General features: G+C 61.1%; 1 protein-coding gene across 1 annotated transcript; it reads left to right on the plus strand.

Annotated features, from left to right (window-relative positions):
• The first annotated feature begins 1,610 nt into the window (after window positions 1-1,610).
• BGN (biglycan) lies at window positions 1,611-15,535 on the plus strand. Its single transcript, XM_040265582.1, has 8 exons — window positions 1,611-1,745; window positions 10,199-10,450; window positions 10,728-10,840; window positions 11,606-11,819; window positions 12,323-12,433; window positions 12,686-12,779; window positions 12,882-13,020; window positions 14,409-15,535. Exons 2-8 carry the CDS (start codon window positions 10,210-10,212, stop codon window positions 14,604-14,606), a joined length of 1,110 nt encoding a protein of 369 aa, XP_040121516.1. The 5' UTR covers window positions 1,611-1,745; window positions 10,199-10,209; the 3' UTR covers window positions 14,607-15,535.
• Window positions 15,536-21,122: the final 5,587 nt, after the last annotated feature.

The following is a 21,122-nucleotide window of genomic DNA, read 5'->3' on the forward strand; positions in this document are numbered from 1 at the left end:
CTGCTCTGTGGGGTGACCCGGGCTTCATGGTATGAGTCCTTCTACTGCCAGAGATATTTCAATATGTCACCAATAAACAGGAAAAAAAAAAAAGCACACAAACAAATAAGCAAAATAAACCCCCGTGTCTGGAAGGGCACGTGCTTCCAACCAAGTGTCACTACCTCACCCATGGGAACAAGAGGGAGCCACCACAGCTTTGTCAAGGCTGTGTCCCAGGTCCAACCAGCCATGCCTGAATGGATGCTTCCACACGGAAAAGAGATCTGGGCCCAGCCACTGCCCTGGTAGAACTTTCTAGAACCTACCTGCCGGCTAGGTGGGCAGGACCCTGAGGCCACACCCTTGTTCTCCTTTCATTGGCTCCGCTTCTCCCTGACCTGCCCTCAGCCCCTGCTAGGTTGAGTTTTTTCTTTTTTTTCCTCCTTTGGGCTCAGTGGAGTTCTGTCTGGCCTTCATTTCTTTCCAGATTCTCCTTTGCAGATCTCAGCGGCACTCCTTGCCTCAGTTTCTCATCCCATCTAAACCCTCACCTCTGTCTCCCCAAAGCTGCTCTTGCAGGAGGCTCCCTAGGCCAAGACTGGGCAAAAAAGGGTTGGGGGGAGAATTGGGACCCCACGGGACAGGGAGGAGGGGTGGGCTTGTCTCTCAGGAAGTGGCTGAGCTACCAGGGATGGCGTGGGTGTCATGGCTGCTGACAGCCACTTTCTGGGACACTTGGTGGGCTGACCCAGTTACTCCAAGAAGTGGCCAGCACCAGCCTCAGCACTGAGGAAGTGGCCACCCTCACCGCGGTTCCTGCACCCTGGGGGACCTGCTCGGATGGAGCCAGAAGGATGACTGGCCGGGTCCGCCTCTCTGAATCAGCTTCTGCGAGCCTCAGCTCAGAGCAGGCAAGCCGGGGAGGAGGACCCCCAGAATCTGTGCTGCCCCCTGCCAGTTCCCAGCTAAACCCCATTCTGAGGTCATGGGGACAAAAAGGCTGGAGTGGGCCAGGAAGTGGATCCAGCCCTTCCAGCAATCCACCACGGCTCCCTTCCTGATCCCAGACAACCACCTCCTCCCCAGACTGCAGCTGCCACACGTTCGTTCTGGGAAGGCTCAGGACAGGATACCAGGGGCCCCTCTCTGGACTAGCACTTGGAGGCCACCACCTCCTTGTCCCCCTTCCATTTCTGCCCTCTTGCCTTCCTCTTCCAGGCCAAGCGCCGGCCAGCCAGCCGGCTCCCGCCCCCCTGGTTGGGCCTCAGTGTCCCCATCCGGATGGTGGAAAGTTTGAATCTCTGAGGCTGCGGTGTCGTTGGCCTGGAGACGCCAAGGGGCCTTGTCTGAGTGAGAGAGTATGCCTCCCCGGGGTGGGGGGCAGGGGGTCGTGGCCTTGGAGTGGGAGGGGTCGTCCTCGGGGTGGGGGGCGTAAGGGGGAGGGGCACAGCTAGCCCAGGCGTCTACAAGAAAATTACTCCCTTTGAAGCTGCCAGGGGGGCCGGGAAGCCAGCCCCCTCCTTCCCTTCCTCCCTCCCTCTCTCCCTCCCTCCCCGCCCCCTCCCCGCTGTCCCCTCCCCGTTGGCCTACCCGCCCGCCCAGCCTTTACCCTCCCTCCTGCCGCCTCCCTCTCCCTCTCTCCCCGAACTGCCCAGGAGTGAGCAGCTGCTCTCAGACGACACAACACACAGACGGACGCGGGGACTGGCTGACGCCTCAGGCTGCCCACCAGCCAACGCGTGCCCACCGCTTGCCCTCCTCAGGTAAGCCCCCCACCCCCACAAGCCCCATCCTGTCCCCCACCGTTCCTACAGCTGGCCTGGAACCGCCCTCGCCCTCGCTGTCTCATCCTCCAGATGCCCCGACCCTGCGCCCCCCCAAACTCACCCTCCTCATCCCTACCCCTGCCCCTGCGGGCCCCCTCACCGCCATCTCCCGCCCCAACCCCGTCGCCCCCAAGGCTACTTGCCGATTCCCACGCCACCCCCACCCCCCTGCTGCAGGATCCCAGCGTGCCCCTTCATGGCCACCCTGCGGTCCCTCCTTGGTCCCAGTCCCATCTCGGCCTCTTTTCCTCCCTGGGTCCTCCAGGCACCTTCTCCATCCCCTTCCCTCTCCCCTTGCTCAGCCCTGCTTCACACTCCACATCCCCCTGGGCTTCTGCCCCTTGGCAGCCATCCCAGAACATCATCAAGTCCCAGGTGCGCCCTGCACCCCCTCGCTGGCCTGACTCTGGCCCCTGGTTAGGATAGACCTTCGGGCTCCGGCCTGAACTCAGTGCTGGGGAGTGATCCCCAGGGCCTGGGGCTAGACCACGGTGTGGGCTCCTCGACTTCGTTTCCCAGGCACGCCCCAGGCACCCTGCCCAGATATTCCTTGCTTACTCGCAGGCGACTGTTTTGCGTTCACCTCCTCCTGGGTGAGGCGTGGGTCCACAGAGCCGTGATTGGGGGTGGGAGGGTGGGGGTGGGGGGCGGGGGGTCTGAGTGGGGCTGCCTGAGTGGCTCAGGCCTCTCTGTCCCCAGAACCTCCTTGAATTGAGGCTCCAAAGAGGGGTGCAGAAGGAAACCCAGGCCACTGTGCAGTGTTAGCCAGGCTGGCTTGGCCTGGGGCCCCAGCGGGCTCTGTGGGTCAATTCGAGGACATCATCATTCCAGGATGGGCACCTTTAGGGAGGGGTGAAGTTCAAGAGATCCCAGGCTAGGTGCTCTGTTCCCCAAAGGCCGTGCCCCGTGGGTACCTGGGGGCACCTCTAGAATGGAGAGAGCATCCCAGATCTGAAACCAAACAGTGCTAACAAGGTTGCCCTCCAGAGCTGGTCCCACAGGACCCCCTACTCCATCCATTGCAGAGAGGGCAACAGAGGCCCAGAGAGGGGCAGGAAACTGCCAACAGTGGCCCAGCCAGTCAGGGGCAGAGCTGGGGCCAGGGGTCAGGGCTCCTGACTGACAAACCCAGACTATTGACCCCATAGCATCCAGGGAGCCGTTAGAGGCACTCAAATGTTGATCATGATAGCTTATGGTAAACTGCAGGGTGTGTGGATTAGTGTGGGAGGCGGCCAGGCCCCAGGCCTCTGTCCTAGCAAGCTCCCAAGGTGGCTGGCATGCCAAGGGACCTGCCGAAGAACCTAGCAGAGTGCCCTGGAAGACTCAGGGATGGGAGCCCCACCTCACCATTCTGTGGATGGGTCTGGGGCCTAGGCATGGGTTGGCAAGAGCTTCCTTAGTTGGCTCTGCTCGGTGGAGCAGAAGGCCCAGGGTCCTCTGAGGCAGAGTGCTGGTGTGGGGCACAGAGCAGACCTTGCTCAAGCCTGGGAGATTGCTCTCACAGTTGAAGTCTTCTTAAGGGCCGCTCAAGTTGCCGATGTGGCCAGTCCCATGCACTGGGGTCTCCTGCTTCTGTGCCCACTCCCCTCCCTGGCCAGCCACCCTGTGGGGACTGGTTGGAATTGAGAGAAGCTGGAGATGCTCTGGAATGTGCATCCAGTCTCTTGGGTGCACGAGGAGGGATAACACATGGCCGCCCTTGTGTGCACACAGGTGAGCGCCTCCTGGCCGCCTGCAACCACCTATACAATCCACACCCTGGTGGTTGGACAGAGGCGCTTTTGTGCAGAATGCCCTATGACCAGCTGCCATAGGCACATCGAAAGGAAGGCACACGGCTGTCTCTTAGCCACAGGGGCCAGGCTGTGGAAAGAGGCTGGCATCAGGGAGGGCTCCCGTCACCATGTAGCCAACAGCTGAGTGGCCGCCCCACATCCCTGGCTGGCTCACCCACTGGCCCACCTTCAGGTCGCAAAGACCCAGGTCACAGAAGGCATTAACCAGCCTATTGCTTTTAATGTCCTGCCCTGGAGCAAGGGCCTCACTGTGTTGATGAGGAGTCCGAGGCCCAGTCCCTTAAACTACAGGTCTGGCGGCAGTTCTTTGCCAGTTGATTTTAGGGACCCAGAAATGTAGGGTGCTAGCCCTCTCACCATTGCACAAGATGACATACAAGCCTTGGCCTGAATTTCTCCCCAATCCCATCAGTGGCCCTGGCTCATCACAGATGGGTGAATGGGGAAGGACTGGAGCAGAGGGGGTGTTCAAAAGACAGGAAAGTATCTCCTCTCTTTAGCGATATTCTGTAGACACTCAGGACCGCAGAGGGTCCCTTCCAGTATCAGCGTTAAGTCCCAGAGGAGGAATCAGTCATGAGCCTTCTTCCCAGAGCCACCCACCGCCAGCCCTCCCCCACTCCCTGGAGAAGCCCCAAGGAGACAGGCCCGTCCCAGCGGTCACTTGTCCTTGGTCGCCTGGGACATAGCCTGGGACAGTGGCCGGCCCCCAGGGCCACCCAGGAGCACATGAACAGCAGGCACAGCCCAATGCCCAAAGTGCCCATAGGGCCAGGCACTGTCTGGCACATGCCCCCTGTCCCCAGGCAGGACCCCAGCCCCAGCTCCAGGGTCTCCAAAGCTCCACCTGCTAGGCCACTGAGCCGTTGGTCCTTTGGCTGGCATGTCTGGGCATCCCCCTTCCTTGCCCATGTGCCAACACTCTGGATTGTTAGAAAAGGTCTTCCCACACCCACCATGACAGCCTCCCAATCGTCCTCATCAGTTACCCCAGGGTGGGAGATCTCGGTCCCTGCCTTGAGCTGGGCACCCCTCCCTGAGCCTCTCTGCCCTGCTGGTGGGATGGGACACACCAGCCCAAGGGTTTAGCTCTACTCGAGGGGCTGGAGGGTGACAGTGACCTTCCTGAGGCTCCCTGCTATGAGCCGCAGTTGGGGGAAGGGGGATAGGCGTGGGCTCCTGAAGGCGGGCACACAGGATCCTGCCAGCTCCACCCTCCTCCTGTTGGCTGGTTCCCGGGCCAAACAGTGCCCTCCCATCCCCTCTGTCCTCTCTGCTCATGTACTGGGTCCACCCACACTTCGATCATGCACAAAAGCTTTTTGGTGAATCCCATCTTCAAGGAAGCCAGTGGGAGACAGCCTGGGGGGGAATGGGGAAGGGGTCTGCTTAGTCTTGCTCACTGGGGCTGTGGTTCATCTAAAGATGAACCTTCTAGATAAGAGGTCTTGGGGTGAAAGCCCTCCCGCACCTGGAGCCGTCAGCCCCAGGGTCCCCCAGGACTTCCTTCACCCCCTCTGGGACCCTCCCCCAGGCTCTTGGAGTGCCAGCCACAGTTCGGCCCTCTTTGGCTTGTCCCCCACCCTCTCAGCAGCCCAGCTTGTGCTCCTCGGTGGGCTGGGATCTCTGACATCCCAAGCCCACCAAAGGTGCCAGGGACTCTGATGACTCCCCCCTGGGTAACACATCCAATCTCAGGGTTTAGGCTCCTGGGGTTCCACCTAGCCAGCTCACACCCAGCTCTCCCGGTCCATGGTGTCAAGTCCCAAGTCAGCAGAAACCGCAGCACAGGGCAGAGCTGCAGGACATGGGGCAGCGGGCTGGGAGAGGTCCCAGGCTCTATGCAACAGCAAACCTGCCCCCACATCTCACCTATCAGCAGCCTCTAGAAGAATCAGATGGCCCAAAAGGGACACAGCAGTCAGAAACCCAAATGTCCAAGGGATCACGGATTTGGGCAACAAAACTGGGACCTGAAGGAGCCAGAGAGAGGGAAGAGGGAGACTGGCTCTGGGAGCCCTGTCTCCAGAGACAGGGGCAGCTGGGGAGCTGGGTGCCACCTCCATCCTCTCACAGTCTCAGTTCCAGCTTGGCCTCGATGGTGGTCCTAGGGATTTATAGGCCACCCCACCGCACAGAGGGGGAGCCCTGGGAGGGGCTGAAGGTCACAGGTCCAGCAAGACCTCCTAGGCTGGCTGCAGAGGGCAAGCTCCACCCCAAGCTGAGCCCCCAGCCCCATGAGGGAGCAAGGCAGCCAAGGGCCTCAGGTTCTGGGAGCCAGGCTGAGAACATCTCCCTGTGGGGTCTGGCGCCTGCTGTGAGCTAAAAGCTTGGGGGACCCTCCAGGCCAGGGTCGCCTGATGGCTTTCCCAGGCCACTTCCCTGCAGCTGCAGGAGGGGCAGGGCCATCTGTCCCCACAGGCCGAGGGGAGCTATTGATGGTGGCGGCCTGAGAGATGCCATGTTTCCAGAAACTGCATGATTCAAGCCTGGGGGCTCCAAACCCACAGGACAGAGCCTTGTTTTCCATCAGCGTCACCTCCAGCCTGAGTCGGGGAGAGGTGATGGGAGAGACAGCACTTCCTGCTACCCCTGGGGAAGGCTGTTAGGAAATCACTTGGGCCTCCTGTAGCACCCCTGGGAAGCAACAGCACCCTCGCTCTCCCTCCGCCTTTCTCCAGCGAGCAGGAGAAGGAAAGCTCTGGGGCGGAAAGACCAGGTGACCTGGCTCATCTCCTGCCTGATTCCTGGCATGGCGGAAGGTCAGCCCTTAGACCTTCCAGCCTTCCAGAGATTTCCCAGAAGGATGGGGGTGTGATGGGTGTCTTCAAGGCTGTGGGGAGAAAGGTCTGGCCTGGGTAGCACCAGCCACTGGCCTGGGGCCAGCTCCTTGCAGCAGATGGGCTGGCTCCCTGTGGGTCTCTGACGCCCACATCCAGGTCTAGTCTATGCCTGAAGGCTGCAGGGGCACAGGACCCAGCAGGAAGGAGCCGCCCTGGCCAGCCACGCTTGGATGCCTGCTCCCTTCATAGCTGGAAGGCATGCTGAGGCCACGGTGATGGGTTCAGGGGTGGCTGGGGTGTAGACACAAGCAGGGCAGGGCTCACCCTAATCCCCACTGCAGCCACCAGCCCCTCACACAGTCATCCTCACATGCACGCACACATGTCAGCTTCAGGAAGACCCAGGGATGACACCCGTGCCCTCTCTCTGGGTGCCACCTAAGGGCAGACTAGAGCTGGAGGGTGCAGGGGACGATGGGTTGGAGTCTGAGAGGGAAGCGGGCAGAAAAGTGGGCACCAGCAGGGCCGAGTGGAAGATGGCATGCATGTCTGAGTTCAGGTCGGGTTGCTTGGTGGGGCCAGACACTGGGCTTAGGAGTCCAGCATCTGTGACTTGGCAGCTGTGGGCCACACATCTGTGAGTGAGTTCCCAGGGCCTGCCAGACCTCAGGGCCCGCTCCTGCCACCCTTGGCCTGGCGTGAATGCCTGGCATGGCCCTTCCGTGTTCTCAGTGGTTGCCAGTGTGTCTTGTTTGGCTGGGACCTGGAGATATCCCAGTCAGAGGACTGCGCAACCTTTCAGAGGGCCAGACAAGGAGAGCCCTATTAGGGGGGAGCGGCCCTCACTCCCACCCATGGGCGCCCGGCCTGAGGCCTCACCGCCATCACCACTTCTTTCCGTTGCTCTGAGGAGGTGGAGCTCATTGAGCTCAGAGAACCCCCTGATGGGGCCCGAGGCTGCCTGAAGTCCTCGGGGACATGCCCGGGGAGGCTGATGAAGGGAAACTGAGGCCTGGAGGCCTGGCTAGGCTGAGGGGACCGACTATGGCTCTCACCCTCTGTGTCCATAGTGAAAACCTGGAGGTCTGGCCTCGCCTGAGGTGGGTTCTTTTCTCTAGGTATCCATTTTCTCTTCCATCAAATGGAACTTTGGTCCTGGGCGCCTCCTCCAGGCTCCTCCCTGGCTCCTTCTGGCCCTGAGGGCCGGGGGTGTCTTTTGCGGTCTCTGGCAGGCTTGGTGTCCAGCCAGCCCCCCTCCCCTCTGCACAGTTTTGGCTGTTGAGTCTCTTGCCAGTTCTCTGTGGGGAAAGGAGGGCTGTGGCAGAAAGCCCGCCAGCCTGCCCACTGCCTGGGCCCGGCCAGGAGCGGGGGAGAAACAGCCAAACCTTGTCCTCTGCCCTGAGGGCTCTGGGGGCCTTCAAGACCTCAGCCTCCCTCTCCCTCAGAGTGAGTTTCCAAAATAGCCCGCCTTTCTCCACCCCACACCCCACCTCAGCCTCTTTGTGGGGACCCCAGATGCACCTTGGAACCTGGTTCGACTCCTCTGCAGCCTCCTATCGCCCCCAGGGAGGGTCCCATGAGCCCACGCAGGGCCTCGGTGGCTAGTCCTGCCAGGGCACTCCATGTGGAAGGCCCAGATGCAGGCCGAGGCTCCCTGTGGAGGCCCCCAGGCCTTCCCGGTTCCCCAGGCCTGGCCGGACCGCCCCACCCCAGCCATCCAAGTGGACGGTGGATCTCAGAGCCTCCCAAGGCTTCAGAGGGGTGTTCTAGCCCTGACTCATTCCCCCTGTGAGGTAGCAGCTTTGGCAGGGATGCCAGGCGAGGGGGGAGCAGCCTCCTCTGCCTCCTGCTCTGTCTCGCCCTTCTGCCTTCACCCTCCCCTTCACTTCCTCATCTCAGCCCTGGGTGTCCAGCCGTGCCTGGGAAGTCTGGGCCCACCCTACATTGACCTGTGCTTTGAGAACCTGTGGGAAGGAAAAGGGACTTGTGGTCCAGGTAGGCAAACCCAGGGTCTTCCCCCCACTCTGTGCCGAGACCCTTGGGGCTGGGGGTGGGGTGGGGTGGGGACTCCCACAGTCCTATGGGACCAGCATAGGGCTGGTGGGACCTTGAATGTGACCACGGGCGCTCAAGGCCCGAAGAAGCCAGGAAGGCCAGGGGCTCCCCCAGCCAGGAGGGACCCTCACTTTGCTGTGTGACCTGAGAGTCAAGGCTGCTTTTCTGAGTCTATCAGTGGGGGCTGCACGCTCAAGAAGATTGCCGGCCTGCTGGGGGCGTTCTGGGGCTGGCTCTGAGGCTGAGGCCGCTGAACCCCCGGCCTGGGCAACCCACCCCCCACCTCCAGCATCTGCCCACCAAGCGCACTGCCCACCCCAGCTGCTGCAAATGTGGGAGCCAGGACAGGTCACGTGACCAGCTCTGACGGGCGGGAGAGAGGGCAGCCAGATAGCGATCAATGGGAACCCCAGGGGCAGAGTTGTTGTGCTCACAGGTCTGCAAGTGGCCACAGGCCCTCCCACTGCCTGAGGGTGGCAGGGCTCCAAGGCAGCAGCCCCCCAGGCCACCAGCCCAGCCCCACATCCACTGGGCCTGCCTGGGGCCTCTCCTCACTTTGCAGCCAGCCATTAGGCTCGGGGGGCTCACCCCAATCCTGCTGAAGCCCCAAAGAACCCCTCCCCTGTCCAAGACGGGCCCCAAGTGAGGGCCTCTGTGGGGTAGGGTTGAGGTCCGCACGCGGGGCAACCCCAGACACCCTGTGCTTGGGTAATAAGCAAGGCAGGCACGTGTGTCCCTGTGTCATACTTGGGAAAATGAGGCTGGGGCTTGCCCAGGAAATAGGTGAGGGGGCAGCCTCTTCGTGGACAAGGTTTTCTGCTAGAGGAGCCCATCTGGATGGGAGCAGCCTCTGCTGGAGGAGGAGAAGGCAGGCAGATGTAGGCACCAGGGGCAGCCTTGGGCAGAGCAGCTTTCCCCCAACTCCCACCCCCAGCCTGCTTCCCAGCCTGGGGGCCTCCAGACAAGCCTGATCCTGCCCGCCACCCTGGCAGTAGCCTATTCCCTTCCAGTGGCCTTTCCAGGGGGCTGGGCCGTGGACAGAGGTCAGGGGAAGGCTTCGTGGGCCAGAGGAGGAAGCCAAGGCCCCCCGGGAGCAGCAAGGATGGAGGGGGACGCCAGGGTTCTCCCTCCATCTCTGGGATTCCACACATGGGCTAGGAGGATGCCCCCTCCTCTGCTTTGCTCCAGGGCTAGCCCAGCTCTGCCCAGCATGCCTACCCTAGTGCCTTGGCCTCTTGACTTTCTTAGAAAAACGTGGGTGCACTGCAAAGGGGGCTCAGGCAGGAAAGGATTGACCCCAGCCCCAGTGGTTATCTTTCAATCTTAATTCTTCAAGGTCTGTGGGGGCAGAGGGCTGGGTTTCCCTCTCCGCCACCTCCACTAGCCTCCCTGATCTCCCCACACACAGGCTGAGGCTGACTCAGTGTCCTGTGCAAGGAGGGGGTGATGCATGTGTGTGTATGCTCATGCATTGGAGGGATGCAGACTCACTAACTGGAAAGACACAGCATAGTCCACGGTGGCCAAGTCCTGCCTGAAAACGGAGCAGGGCAGAAGGAAGCCAGCCACGCCCCTACTCTGCCCAGGACCTTCTACCCACCCACACCTCCCTCCTGGCCACTCCAGCTTAGGGTCTGGCTGCCCAGGGGAGGTGTGACAGACATGAGGCCAGCACACACACAGAACCCCAGCCCCCCGGGTGTAGGCATCGGCTGGCCTCCCCTGATGGCCCCTCCTCATTCTGGCTTTGCAGGCACGCCCACCATGTGGCCCCTGTGGCCTCTTGCAGCCCTGCTGGCCCTGAGCCAGGCCCTGCCCTTTGAGCAAAAAGCCTTCTGGGACTTCACCCTGGACGATGGGCTGCCCATGCTGAACGATGAGGAAGCTTCGGGTGCAGAAACAACCTCGGGCATCCCAGACCTGGACTCCCTCCCACCCACCTACAGCGCCATGTGCCCTTTTGGCTGCCACTGCCATCTGAGGGTCGTTCAGTGCTCCGACCTGGGTCAGTCTTGGGGGGATGGACGTGGAAGGCTGAGGGTGGGCAGGGAGTGACCTGGAGCTGGCTCAGGGATCCTGATTTCACTGTGGGAGGGTGTCCCTGGGTCTGCTTGAAAGCACATGGGGAGGGAGAAGAGTGTCCAGCCCTGGCCTTGGAGCTGCACCCACTTGCAGCCATGGAGTCCCCATGTGTGGGTCTGCATGGGCGCCCCTCTGGGGCTGTGGCCGTGGCTGTGGCCATGGCCGTGGCTCACACTGCTGACTGCGGTGCCGGCCCCCAGGTCTGAAAGCTGTGCCCAAGGAGATCTCGCCCGACACCACCCTGCTGGACCTGCAGAATAATGACATCTCTGAGCTCCGAAAAGATGACTTCAAAGGCCTCCAGCACCTCTATGTAAGCCCACCCCTGACTCTTCCAAGGGGCTGGGAAGAGGCAGCAGGCCTGCAGCCCAGTGGGTGTGTGGAGGGGTGGGGTCCCGATGGGTGTGGGCATGCACTTGTGCAATGTGAGAGGTTACCGGGGACCCAGGGAGTCCTGAGAGAGGTTAGGAGGCAGCTGTGGCAAGAGCACTCAGGGTCATGGGCATATGTGCAATGTCAGGACAAGATAAAAGGAAATTGAAGTCGCTACTTCACTTTCCTTTTATCTTGTCCTAACTCTGCAACCCCATGGCCTGTAGCCTACCAGGCTCCTCCATCCATGGGATTTTCCGGGCAAGGGCACTGGAGTGGGTGGCCATTTCCTTCTCCAGCAGATCTTCCACATCCATGGATCGAACCCAGGTCTCCCCATATTGCAAGCAGACGCTTTCCTCTCAGAGCTACCAGAAAAGGACAGGATCACCCAGCCCAATTCTCTCTGTTGACTGTTACCTTTGCATCTTATTGGCTCCTCCCAGCAACACAGTAAGGAAAGGTTGCATCACAACCAGGGTGCAAGTAGGGTAACCAGGGCATGAGCTGCAGCAGCCTTGCTGGATCTGAGTGCCAGCTCCCGCTCTGCACTTTGCCCATGAGCAGAGGTAGATCTCCTGGAGGCTGAGCCGGAGCTCCAGCATCTGTGAAGCCCCGACAATGTGAATCACTAGCTCAGGGGCAGGGAAGAGGAGAGAGGAGAAGGCAGGCAGGTGGGGAACTAAGGCTTTCTGTGCCACCTCAGGCCTTGGTCCTCGTGAACAACAAGATCTCCAAGATCCACGAGAAGGCCTTCAGCCCCCTGCGGAAGCTGCAGAAGCTCTACATCTCCAAGAACCACCTGGTGGAGATCCCTCCCAACCTGCCCAGCTCCCTGGTGGAGCTCCGCATCCATGACAACCGCATCCGCAAGGTGCCCAAGGGAGTGTTCAGTGGGCTTCGCAACATGAACTGCATTGGTGAGCCAGGCCCACCCTGTGGTGGTCCTCACCCTTCCCCCATGGTGGCGAGGGTGGACAGGGAAGGGGGAGGGTCAAGGAGAGGGGCTCTGCTCGCCAGAGCAGCCGGGTGCCATGGACAAGCCAGCTGGCCTCACAGAACATTCTGGAGGCTTGCCTAGGGTCACACCCCATAGCTGCCAAGGCAAGGTGAAGAGAAACCCAGGCCCATAATGAAAGGGCAAGTATAGAGCTGGCACAGCCTGCCAGCCAGGGGCCAGGTGGGAGAAGCTGGGAGGGCTCCCCTTGTCCCCAAGGTCCCATGCCAGGCCCAAGGCCCTTGGTAGTTTGTGGTGTTCAACAGCAAGGAGTTTGCAGCTTGTCCAGTAAATTAGTGGCACTGCTTTCAGGGGGAGATGGGAGAGCGGGTACTTAGTGGGAGCCCCTTAGGAAGCGACAGGCCCTGAGCATGTAGGGACAGATGCTTAGCCTTGGCTTCAGGGCTGAGAGAGCCTCTCTCCTAGAGATGGGTGGGAACCCCCTGGAGAACAGCGGCTTTGAACCGGGAGCGTTTGATGGCCTGAAGCTCAACTACCTTCGCATCTCCGAGGCCAAGCTCACTGGCATCCCCAAAGGTAGGGAGGCATCCTTTCTTTCCCACGTTTTGGGGGGCAGCACAGGTAGCGAGCCCAGAGCCATCTGGAGCCACCCAGTGTACTCAGGGAGGGCTTTGGTCGCCCCTCTCCCCACCTGGGGCAGAGCTCGGCTCTCTGCTCCACCAAGAGTGAAATCGTGCAGACACACATACACACACACAGGACCAGGCCTCCCCCACCCCACAGTCTCCCCTCCTGGATTCAGCTCAGAGCATCCTTTTTTCCTGGCAGACCTCCCTGAGACCCTCAACGAACTCCACCTGGACCACAACAAAATCCAGGCAATCGAGCTAGAGGATCTGCTCCGCTACTCCAAGTTGTACAGGTAGGCTGTGGAGGTGGGGTCTCAGGGGGCCCTGAGTCTGCCCAGTGCACTGTGGCCCATGAACCCCATCACATCGTCATTTATTCATCTATCCCTTCCCAGGCTGGGCCTGGGCCACAACCAGATCCGCATGATTGAGAACGGGAGCCTGAGTTTTCTGCCCACGCTGCGGGAGCTGCACTTGGACAACAACAAGCTGTCTAGGGTGCCAGCTGGTCTTCCAGACCTCAAGCTCCTCCAGGTGAGAGCCAGGTTTTTCTAACACGCAGCAAGGGGAGGGGGCAGTCGATGTCCCTGGGGCAGCTGCTGAGACCCTAGCTGTCAGTGCTCAGAGCCACTGCGGAGCAGAACAGGAGTTCGCTGTGCAGCTGGTCAGATGTGTGCTCTGGCCAGTGACTCCAGCTCCTCATCTGGAAAGGCACTGAGAAAGCGAAAGGGGAGAGTAGGGACCCCACTGTGGACAGCGAGGAGGCTGGGTACAGGGGTGGCGAAGTGGCAGGATGTGCCAGAGCCAGCCTCGTAGATACTTGAGCTCAAGGTCTCTCGGGTGGGTTCAGTTCAGTTCGGTTCAGTTCAGTCGCTCAGTAGTGTCTGACTCTTTGCGACCCCATGGACCACAACACACCAGGCTTCCCTGTCCTTCATCAACTCCCAGAGTTTACTCAAACTCATGTCCATTGAGTGGGTGATGCCATTCAACCGTCTCATCCTCTGTCGTTCCTTTCTCCTCCTGCCTTCAATCTTTCCCAGCATCAGGGTCTTTTCAAATGAGTCAGCTCTTTGCATCAGGTGGCCAACATATTGGAGCTTCTTGGGTGGGTGGGACCCCCACAAAGGTGCCACAGGCCCAGGGGCTTGGGAACAATCTGGGCAGGAAGTGGCTTGATGAGGGGGTCAAAAGGTCCTCTAAAAGTCTTCTTTGGCCTTGCTCTGGACCTCAGTCTCTGCCTACATGCCAGAAGATTGGCCATTCTTGCAAGCTGTCCAGTTGGGATGAATCCATCACCCAGCCCTGCAAAGGGATTGCCAACCTACAGCGGCAGTGCCCTCTAGTGGCCATATCCCACCACCTCTAGAAAGCACTGTTGCAGCCCTCCAGGCCGCATCCCTCCGCCCCACCCCATCAGACAGTCCTCACGCTCCCCACCCTATAGTCCCATAGAGAGAGGCTTCGGGGAGTTGGGGGGGTGGGGGGCAAGTGCTCCTGAGGACTAGGAGGAGGAGGAGACCCTCAGTCCAGGGAACCCAGAGGAAGGGCCAAGGACTGTGTGAACCCAGGGTGGCATCCTTCCCACATGAACAGCACCATTCACACCCACCCCATTAACCCCCCATCCCAGCACCTGGTCACACACCAGTGCCTGAACACTGCTCAACAGCCGCCCGACAACCATACATAAGCCGGTTGTACTCCTCCAGACAATGGAAGAATCACCTCCAGGCCCTCAAAGGGTTGTATGGATGCAGCACACGAACCCCTGAGGCGGCCAGGCAGGACTCGGCTGGCATGGAGGGCACCAGCCTTGCGGGTTCTGCCCGCTGCTTGGGCTCCCCAAGTGGGGCCGACTCAGGGATGGGGTTGGGGGGCAACGGGGCCTGCTGCCTTGAACCACGCCTCTCTGTCCCCAGGTGGTCTATCTGCACACCAACAACATCACCAAAGTGGGCGTCAACGACTTCTGCCCAGTGGGCTTCGGGGTCAAGCGGGCCTACTACAACGGCATCAGCCTCTTCAACAACCCCGTTCCCTACTGGGAGGTGCAGCCGGCCACCTTTCGCTGCGTCACTGACCGCCTGGCCATCCAGTTTGGCAACTATAAAAAGTAGAGGCTGTGGCAGCTGCTGCAGTGGCGGCCTGGGAAGGGTCTCTTGGGGTGCACGGTGCGTGTCCTGAAGGGGCGGCAAAGCAAGGGAGCCAAGCCCCGCCTTCGACCCCCACCCTCCACTCATGGCCCCTTGACACCCCCAACCTGGCTCCCAAGTGTGCAGGTGGGGTGTGATGCCTGGCCCCCATCACATGCCCCTTGACTTCAGAGCTGCCCCTGCCCACCTGCATCATATCCATTCAGAGGCACCCCCCCACTCAACCAAGCTTTCTTCCCATTCACCCCAAAAGGAAATGATCTGAGGCTCCAGTCCAAGGTAAATGATCCCTGGCTCTGGGGGGCTCAAGGATGGAGACTCCACTAAGCCCACCCCACCTGCCAGACACACATCCCTCCTCAGCCTTTTTTCCTTCTCAGCCCCCCACCATCCTTCTGCGAGTTCATGGCCCCCCAGGGCAGCGTCCTGGGTCTCCTGGCCCCTGGACCAGTCTTGTTCAGCTCTCTCTGTCTATCCCTCCCTCTCGTTTCTGACATCCTTGGGCTAAATCTGCTTTCTGTTTCTCTGGGCTCTGCCCAGCCATTACCCAGGCAGGTGGAAGTGGGGGACAGCTGCCCTCCTTCTCTGCCCAGGCTCACCCGAAGCCTGGGTGATCCTTCCAGAGGCCAGCGGATAGGGAGGTGCTGCACCCCCTCCTCCACAGCCAAGAGAGGAGCCCTGGGCTCAGCCAGACCCTGAGGGTCTGTCCCACTGGAGTTCCCATCACGCTTCTCACTGTCCCCCTTCCCCCCATGATGGCTCAGTCTCCTCTCCCCTCCCCTTGCCTTCCGGCCTCTGGTCTGGTGGGGGTTTCAAACCATCACACCCAGCTTGAGGAGGGGCTGCTTCTGAGGTTGGTTGTTGTCTTTCAATTAAAGAAACACTGTGCAATACGGCTGTGTGTGTGCCACCTCTCAGGGCGTCTGGGGACCCAGCAGAAGGGGGAGCCACAATGGGCTACCGTGGCTAGCTCCCAGGTTCTGCCTCTCTGTGCCCATGCCCAGCCTTGGGTTGCCTACTCGCTGCTTTCCCTGCCTTCAAGGAAGGGTCCTGAGCACCCTCAGGTTGGAGGCTAGACCTAGAAGACCTGGGAAACCAGGCAGAAGGCCCCAGGCTGCTCCCTTTCCCTCGCTTCTAGTCCCCTCTGTTTCCCGGTCTACCCCTGAAGCAGAGCTGGCTACAGACCACCAGAGGGAGCTGGTCTTGGAGTCTGGGGCCTCAGAACGGTATGGGATGTCAGCTGTAGGCAGAGCCGTGTGCCACACCCATGTGAGCACCAGGGGGCGCACTCCTAGGAGGTTCAGGCCTCACGTGGACAGGATCCAGTGCCATGTACACCCACCTGTTCTGACTTGGCCTAGGCTCCCAGCGGCATGTCCACTCAGTAGGTCCCCCTATATGCCAGCAGAGCCATGCCCAGGTCGTAGCATGCAGGCTCAGGCTCGCTAGGAAGGACCGGGGATACAGCCGGTGAAGCCGGGGGACATAGATCTGCCCTAGAGAGGACGAAGGGAGAACAGTCCTCGGAGAAATGCCCCTTGGGTGGCAAGCCCATCGGGCTAAGCAGGAGGCAGGCTACCTCCAGCCTGACGTCTCTGCCCTCGTCCTGCACCAGTGTCCTGGGCACTGGGCGATGGGAGCCAGGGCTTCCTTGAGCAGCCATGGGCCACCGACGGAACACGAGAGCCTGGATCTGTTTGAAACCCCTGTGTGGTCTTTTATCATGCTGATGGCCCCGGGCAGCTCGTACCAGCCCTGACCTGGCAGTCTGCACTGGGTCCCTTCAGTGCTGGAGCTGCCCGGGCCTTCTGGGGTGGCAGGGGCCCTGTGTCACCCCTGGCAACAACGCTCTGCCCCAGGGGTCTGGCGTGGAACTGCCTTTGCCTCTTCCTGAAAGCCCTGCCCTCCTGAGACTGGAGCCCACGGAGCTGGGGGCCAGCAATGGATGAACACCACCCTTCCCAGGTTCTCAGTGTGGGGCCCTTCCACCCCTTGGGCCCATTAGGAAGCAGGTTTTTCCTTTGGGGGACGGGAGGTGCTGTTCAGTGTGGCTGGCCCCACGATAGAATGCCACTCGTCGGCATCATAGCACTATTCCGGGCCATGTGTTCCATGGCCCCAGTGATCTCTGCTGAGGTGGGCAGTCTTGGGGCAAGGGCACTGGTTGGGGGCCAGGAGTCAGGGCCTCGATCAAGACCCCTCACTGGTGGGAGCTCGGGGCACCAGATCCTGGGGCACGGCTTCAACTCAGCACCCCCCGCCACCCCCGCTGGGAATCATGGATGCCTGTCTTCTCTCCCGGCCGCCTTGCCCTTCCTTCCCTCCCCGCCTCTGTCTCCCTCGGGGACATGGGTGCCTTGACAAGCCCAGTGGGACCTGTGTCATAATGCTGGGAGGCACAGAGCCGACCCCTGGGGTAGGGCCCCTGGGAATGTGGCCCATGGACCTAGTGGGTCACTCTGCATGAGAGGTGCCAACACCCCACAGGCATGACCAGAGTGTGGCTCTCAGGGACCCAGGGGACCACCCAGGCCACCCTACTATCCCACCTCCCCACTGCAGGTTCGGAGACCGGTTGGAAGGGAGGTCTCCATAGCCAGAGCCCCAGGTCCAAGACCAACAGTCCTCTTAGCGTCAGTCGGCTACGGGGTGAATGGCAAGGTCTGAGATGACAGCAAGAAGAATGCGAAAGTGGAGAGTGACCGGCCTTTGAAAAAAGCCTAAGGCCACATCTCTGGCAGTCCACAGCCTGCCGAGTACAGAGGGCTGTGATACTGAGCTGTGAGCTGGGGTGGGGAGCGATGGGTGGGTGGAGGGGAGTCCAGTTCCAAAGCTACAGTAACCCTCAGGGAAAGAGGGGGGAGGGACTGGGTCCAGCCGACCTTGAGTTGGACTGGGTCCAGCCTGTCCTTGGGTACAGCCTGGACACGGGGTGAGAGCTGGAGAGGGGGCAGGGGGGTGGCATGGGGCCCCCTGGGGAGCTCTGGGCACGAAGGTGTGACTTGCAGGAGGGGTCTGACCCTGAGAGTGAGCTGGGGCCGGCACACACACACACATGCACACACAGGGCAGTGAAAGTCATGGCAGCAGCTTGCTGGGGGCCAGCAGTCCCGTGAACAGAGAGGCCACCAAGGGGCTGCCTGAGTGACCCAGGGCTGGGGCAGGGGACATTTCCCAGTCCTCCTGGCAGGTCAGGTGCCTTCTGCTTGTGGCCAGGCCCAGCTGGAGCCTAAGCTCAATCCACCACTGGGATTTAGACAAGTTGGGGCTTGTCCAAGGGGCAGTCAGCCAGGTGTCTGAGGGCGGGGGCCAGGGCACAAAAAGTGACAGCCCCTCCTGAAGGGCCCAAGGGGTGGAGGGGCCCCAATCTGAGAACCTGGGGGGGGTGTTCATCCATTGCTGGCCCCACCTCCATGGGCTCCAGTCTCAGGAGGGCAGGGTTTTCAGGAAGAGGCGAAGGCAGTTCCACGCCAGACCCCTGGGGCAGAGCGTTGTTGCCAGGGGTGACACAGGACCCCTGCCACCCCAGAGGGCCTGGGCAGCTCCAGCACTGAAGGGACCAGTGCGGACTGCCAGGTCAGGGCTGGTATGAGCTGCCCAGGGCCACCACTTTGACAAAAGACCACAGAGGGGCTTCAAACACAGATCAAGTCTCTCGTGTTCCTGAACGCAGGAGTCCAAAATCAGGGTATCAGGAGGGCTGCAAAAACTCACTCCTGCCTCCCTCTTAAAAGGACACTTATCACAACAGGTAGGGCCCACAGCTTGAGATGCTATGGCCCCTGCAGCCTGGGGTCTTCTCTGCCTGGTTGTCCTGGCCATCCTTGCATCTGGGCCCTGGGGGGCACCCGCTCATATCTGGAGCTGGTGGTCAAGCTGGGTTTTCATTGAGATGGGTGATGGGGTGCAAGCCTGACCCAGGCATCCACACCAGGGAAGAAGAGCCCCGAGTGCTCTGAGTGTGTGTGTGTGTGTGTGTGTGTATGAATAACTGAGTGCATACAATTGTGCACGAGTATGTGACTATGCATGAATAATTGGAGATGAGAGGGTAAAGGTGTGAGAATAACAGCATATGTGTGTGTGGGTGAGTGAGTATGAGTGAGCCCTGTGAGGTAGTGAGTGTGGCTATGAGGAATTGTGGCTGAGCAATTGTAAGTGTGCACATGTGAGGCTGTGACCATGGGTGAGCTTTGGTGTGAATGTGCATGCATAAGTGTGCATGTGTTCTGAGTGAGCCAGTAGGAACGTCAGCATGTGGGAGCATGTGTGTCACTGTGTGTGTGTCAGTGTATGTGAGTGGCAGGGTGTGTGAGCGTGTTTGTGTCACCATGTGTGTGTCAGCGTGTGTGACAATGTCATCATGTAAGAGTGTATCCACATGCAGGAGGATGTATGTCAGCATGTGTCAGAGTGTGTGTGTGTGTGTGTGTGTGCACGTGTGCACCCACGTGGAACGTCTGAAATGTACCAGATCTCAAGAGCTGTTCGGAACAGTTACTTCTTGCAGGAGGGACAGACTGTGACAAGGTGAGACTGTCCCCTGACCTGGGGAAGACTTCCTGCAGTGCTTTTGTGACCTTTAGGTCCTGCCATCCTGGCACCTCCTCCCCGAGCTCCCAGCACCATCTTATGTATCCTGCGGCCTTTACCCCAAGTGCCATGTCTTGAGTTCAAGCTCTGCCCACCAGCTCCCTGTGTCAGGGTCCCAGCCACACCCCCAGCGCCCAGCCTGGGCCTGGCACTCAGGATACCCTGGGGCCCTGTTTGTCCGAGGCAAGAAAGAATTAGTGGTTGTGTCTGGGCCTTGTGTCCCTGCCTGCTCGGGGGTAGTGATGCTCCCTGGGGCCTGGCACTTGTCTTCCGTACACTCAGCTCCCATCCTGTGCCACCCCACTCTGTGGCACTCTGCCCACTGCTCCCAGTCGGGGTGTGGAGGCACTGACTGCCCCTGGGGTTGGGCAGCTTGGGGCTTTAAGGACCAGAGGCAGGGCTGGCCAGCTCCTACCTGGCCACTGGGTGGCCATGGGCACACACTTGAGTCTCTGCAAATGTCGCTACGTGCGTTTGGCCGTATGGTGGTGATGGGGAGGGGGGGGTCTTCTCCTCACTAGAGTTTGGTCTGTGTCTGTTTCCACGTGTCTGTGAAGGTGTGCTCTTGTGTGTCTGCCTCTGGGTGTTCACCTGTGTGCAGGATCGCCCTGGGTCCTGTATGATGGTGTTTGTGTGATAACCTTTGGGGTCATCGACTTTGAGACCCTGTCCCAAGCTCTGGCCACCCTCCCGGAATACTGTTTAGATGTCTTAACTTCCAACCGTTAGCAGGTAGTTTCCTGAGAATAACCAACACCTCTAAAGCTGCGGGGTAGGGTCAGGGGCCAGAGAAAAGCAAAGACCCCCACATTACAAGTCAGCAACTGAGCTTCACGCCCCATTTGACTGTCAAGGAGACAGACTCCGGGCGGTGCCCCGGAGAAGGAGAGGCAGCCCGCTGCTCTCTGCGCCCTTTCTATGAGCTCCCGGGTGCCAAGGTCCCCCAGTACCCAGCTGTGCCCACCCCCATCCTTGGCAGCTGCCCTCCAGGGGTCACTGCCAAACGGAGAAGGGCAGGCACCCCCGCGCGTCCTGGGCGCACACTGGGCGCGGAGCTCCGGAGTCCCGTGGCTTGCGCCCCGCGGCCCCCGAGCCGCGCGCCGCCCCCCACGCCGGCTCCCTCCTCCCTCCGTTCTCCTCCCCCCTCCCGCTCCCTCCCTCCTCCCTCCCTCCGGGCTCAGAGCTGCGGCTGGAGCCAAGCGCGCCGCGTCGCCTGCCGCTGCCGCTGCCGGTGCAGAGCGTGGGGAGCACTCAGCCGCAGCCTTCGGCCGCCGCGGAGGGTCGTGCCCGCGCCCCCGGCCAGGCCGCCCCGTGCCCGGGCCTTGCGGTCCCCGGAGCCGATCGTGGCCCTCCGGGCCGCCCGCCCGCAGAGACCAGAGACAGCGCCCGCCTGAACCGAGGCCGCGGGAGCGGCCGTGCCCATGACCGGGTAAGTGGTGCCCTAGACACGCGGCCGCCGCCGGGGTGGGCGCGGGCGCGGGCGGAGCGGGCGGCCCGGCAGGTGGCCCGACCCGCAGGTGGGGGGACACAGATCCCCGCTCGGAGCCACCTGCGCCCCGCGTCTGGCCTGCGTGTCCTTGTGGCACCGCGGCCGCGCGTCACTCTCGGGGGCCCTGGGTGGCCGGGCCGGCAGCGCCCCGCAACCTGCGCCCGGCGCCCCGCATCCTGCGCGCACGCGCATCTGCGTCTGGGGAGAAAGACCGCTGGGGGCTGCGGGCAGGTCCAGGAAAAGGAGTGGGGGTCGCACAGCCCGAGGGTGGGTGCCTGGCCTGGGCTGGAGCCAGCAGCATGCACACGCACCTTCTCGGAGCCTCTAGGCACCCCCTCCCCCACACCCCCGCACCCCACGCCCTCACACTGTATCATCCTTCCCAGACCCACAGTCTG

The sequence above is a fragment of the Oryx dammah genome, unplaced genomic scaffold, assembly GCF_014754425.2.
Source record: "Oryx dammah isolate SB20612 unplaced genomic scaffold, SCBI_Odam_1.1 HiC_scaffold_23, whole genome shotgun sequence".
In the NCBI taxonomy this organism is placed as follows: domain Eukaryota; kingdom Metazoa; phylum Chordata; class Mammalia; order Artiodactyla; family Bovidae; genus Oryx; species Oryx dammah.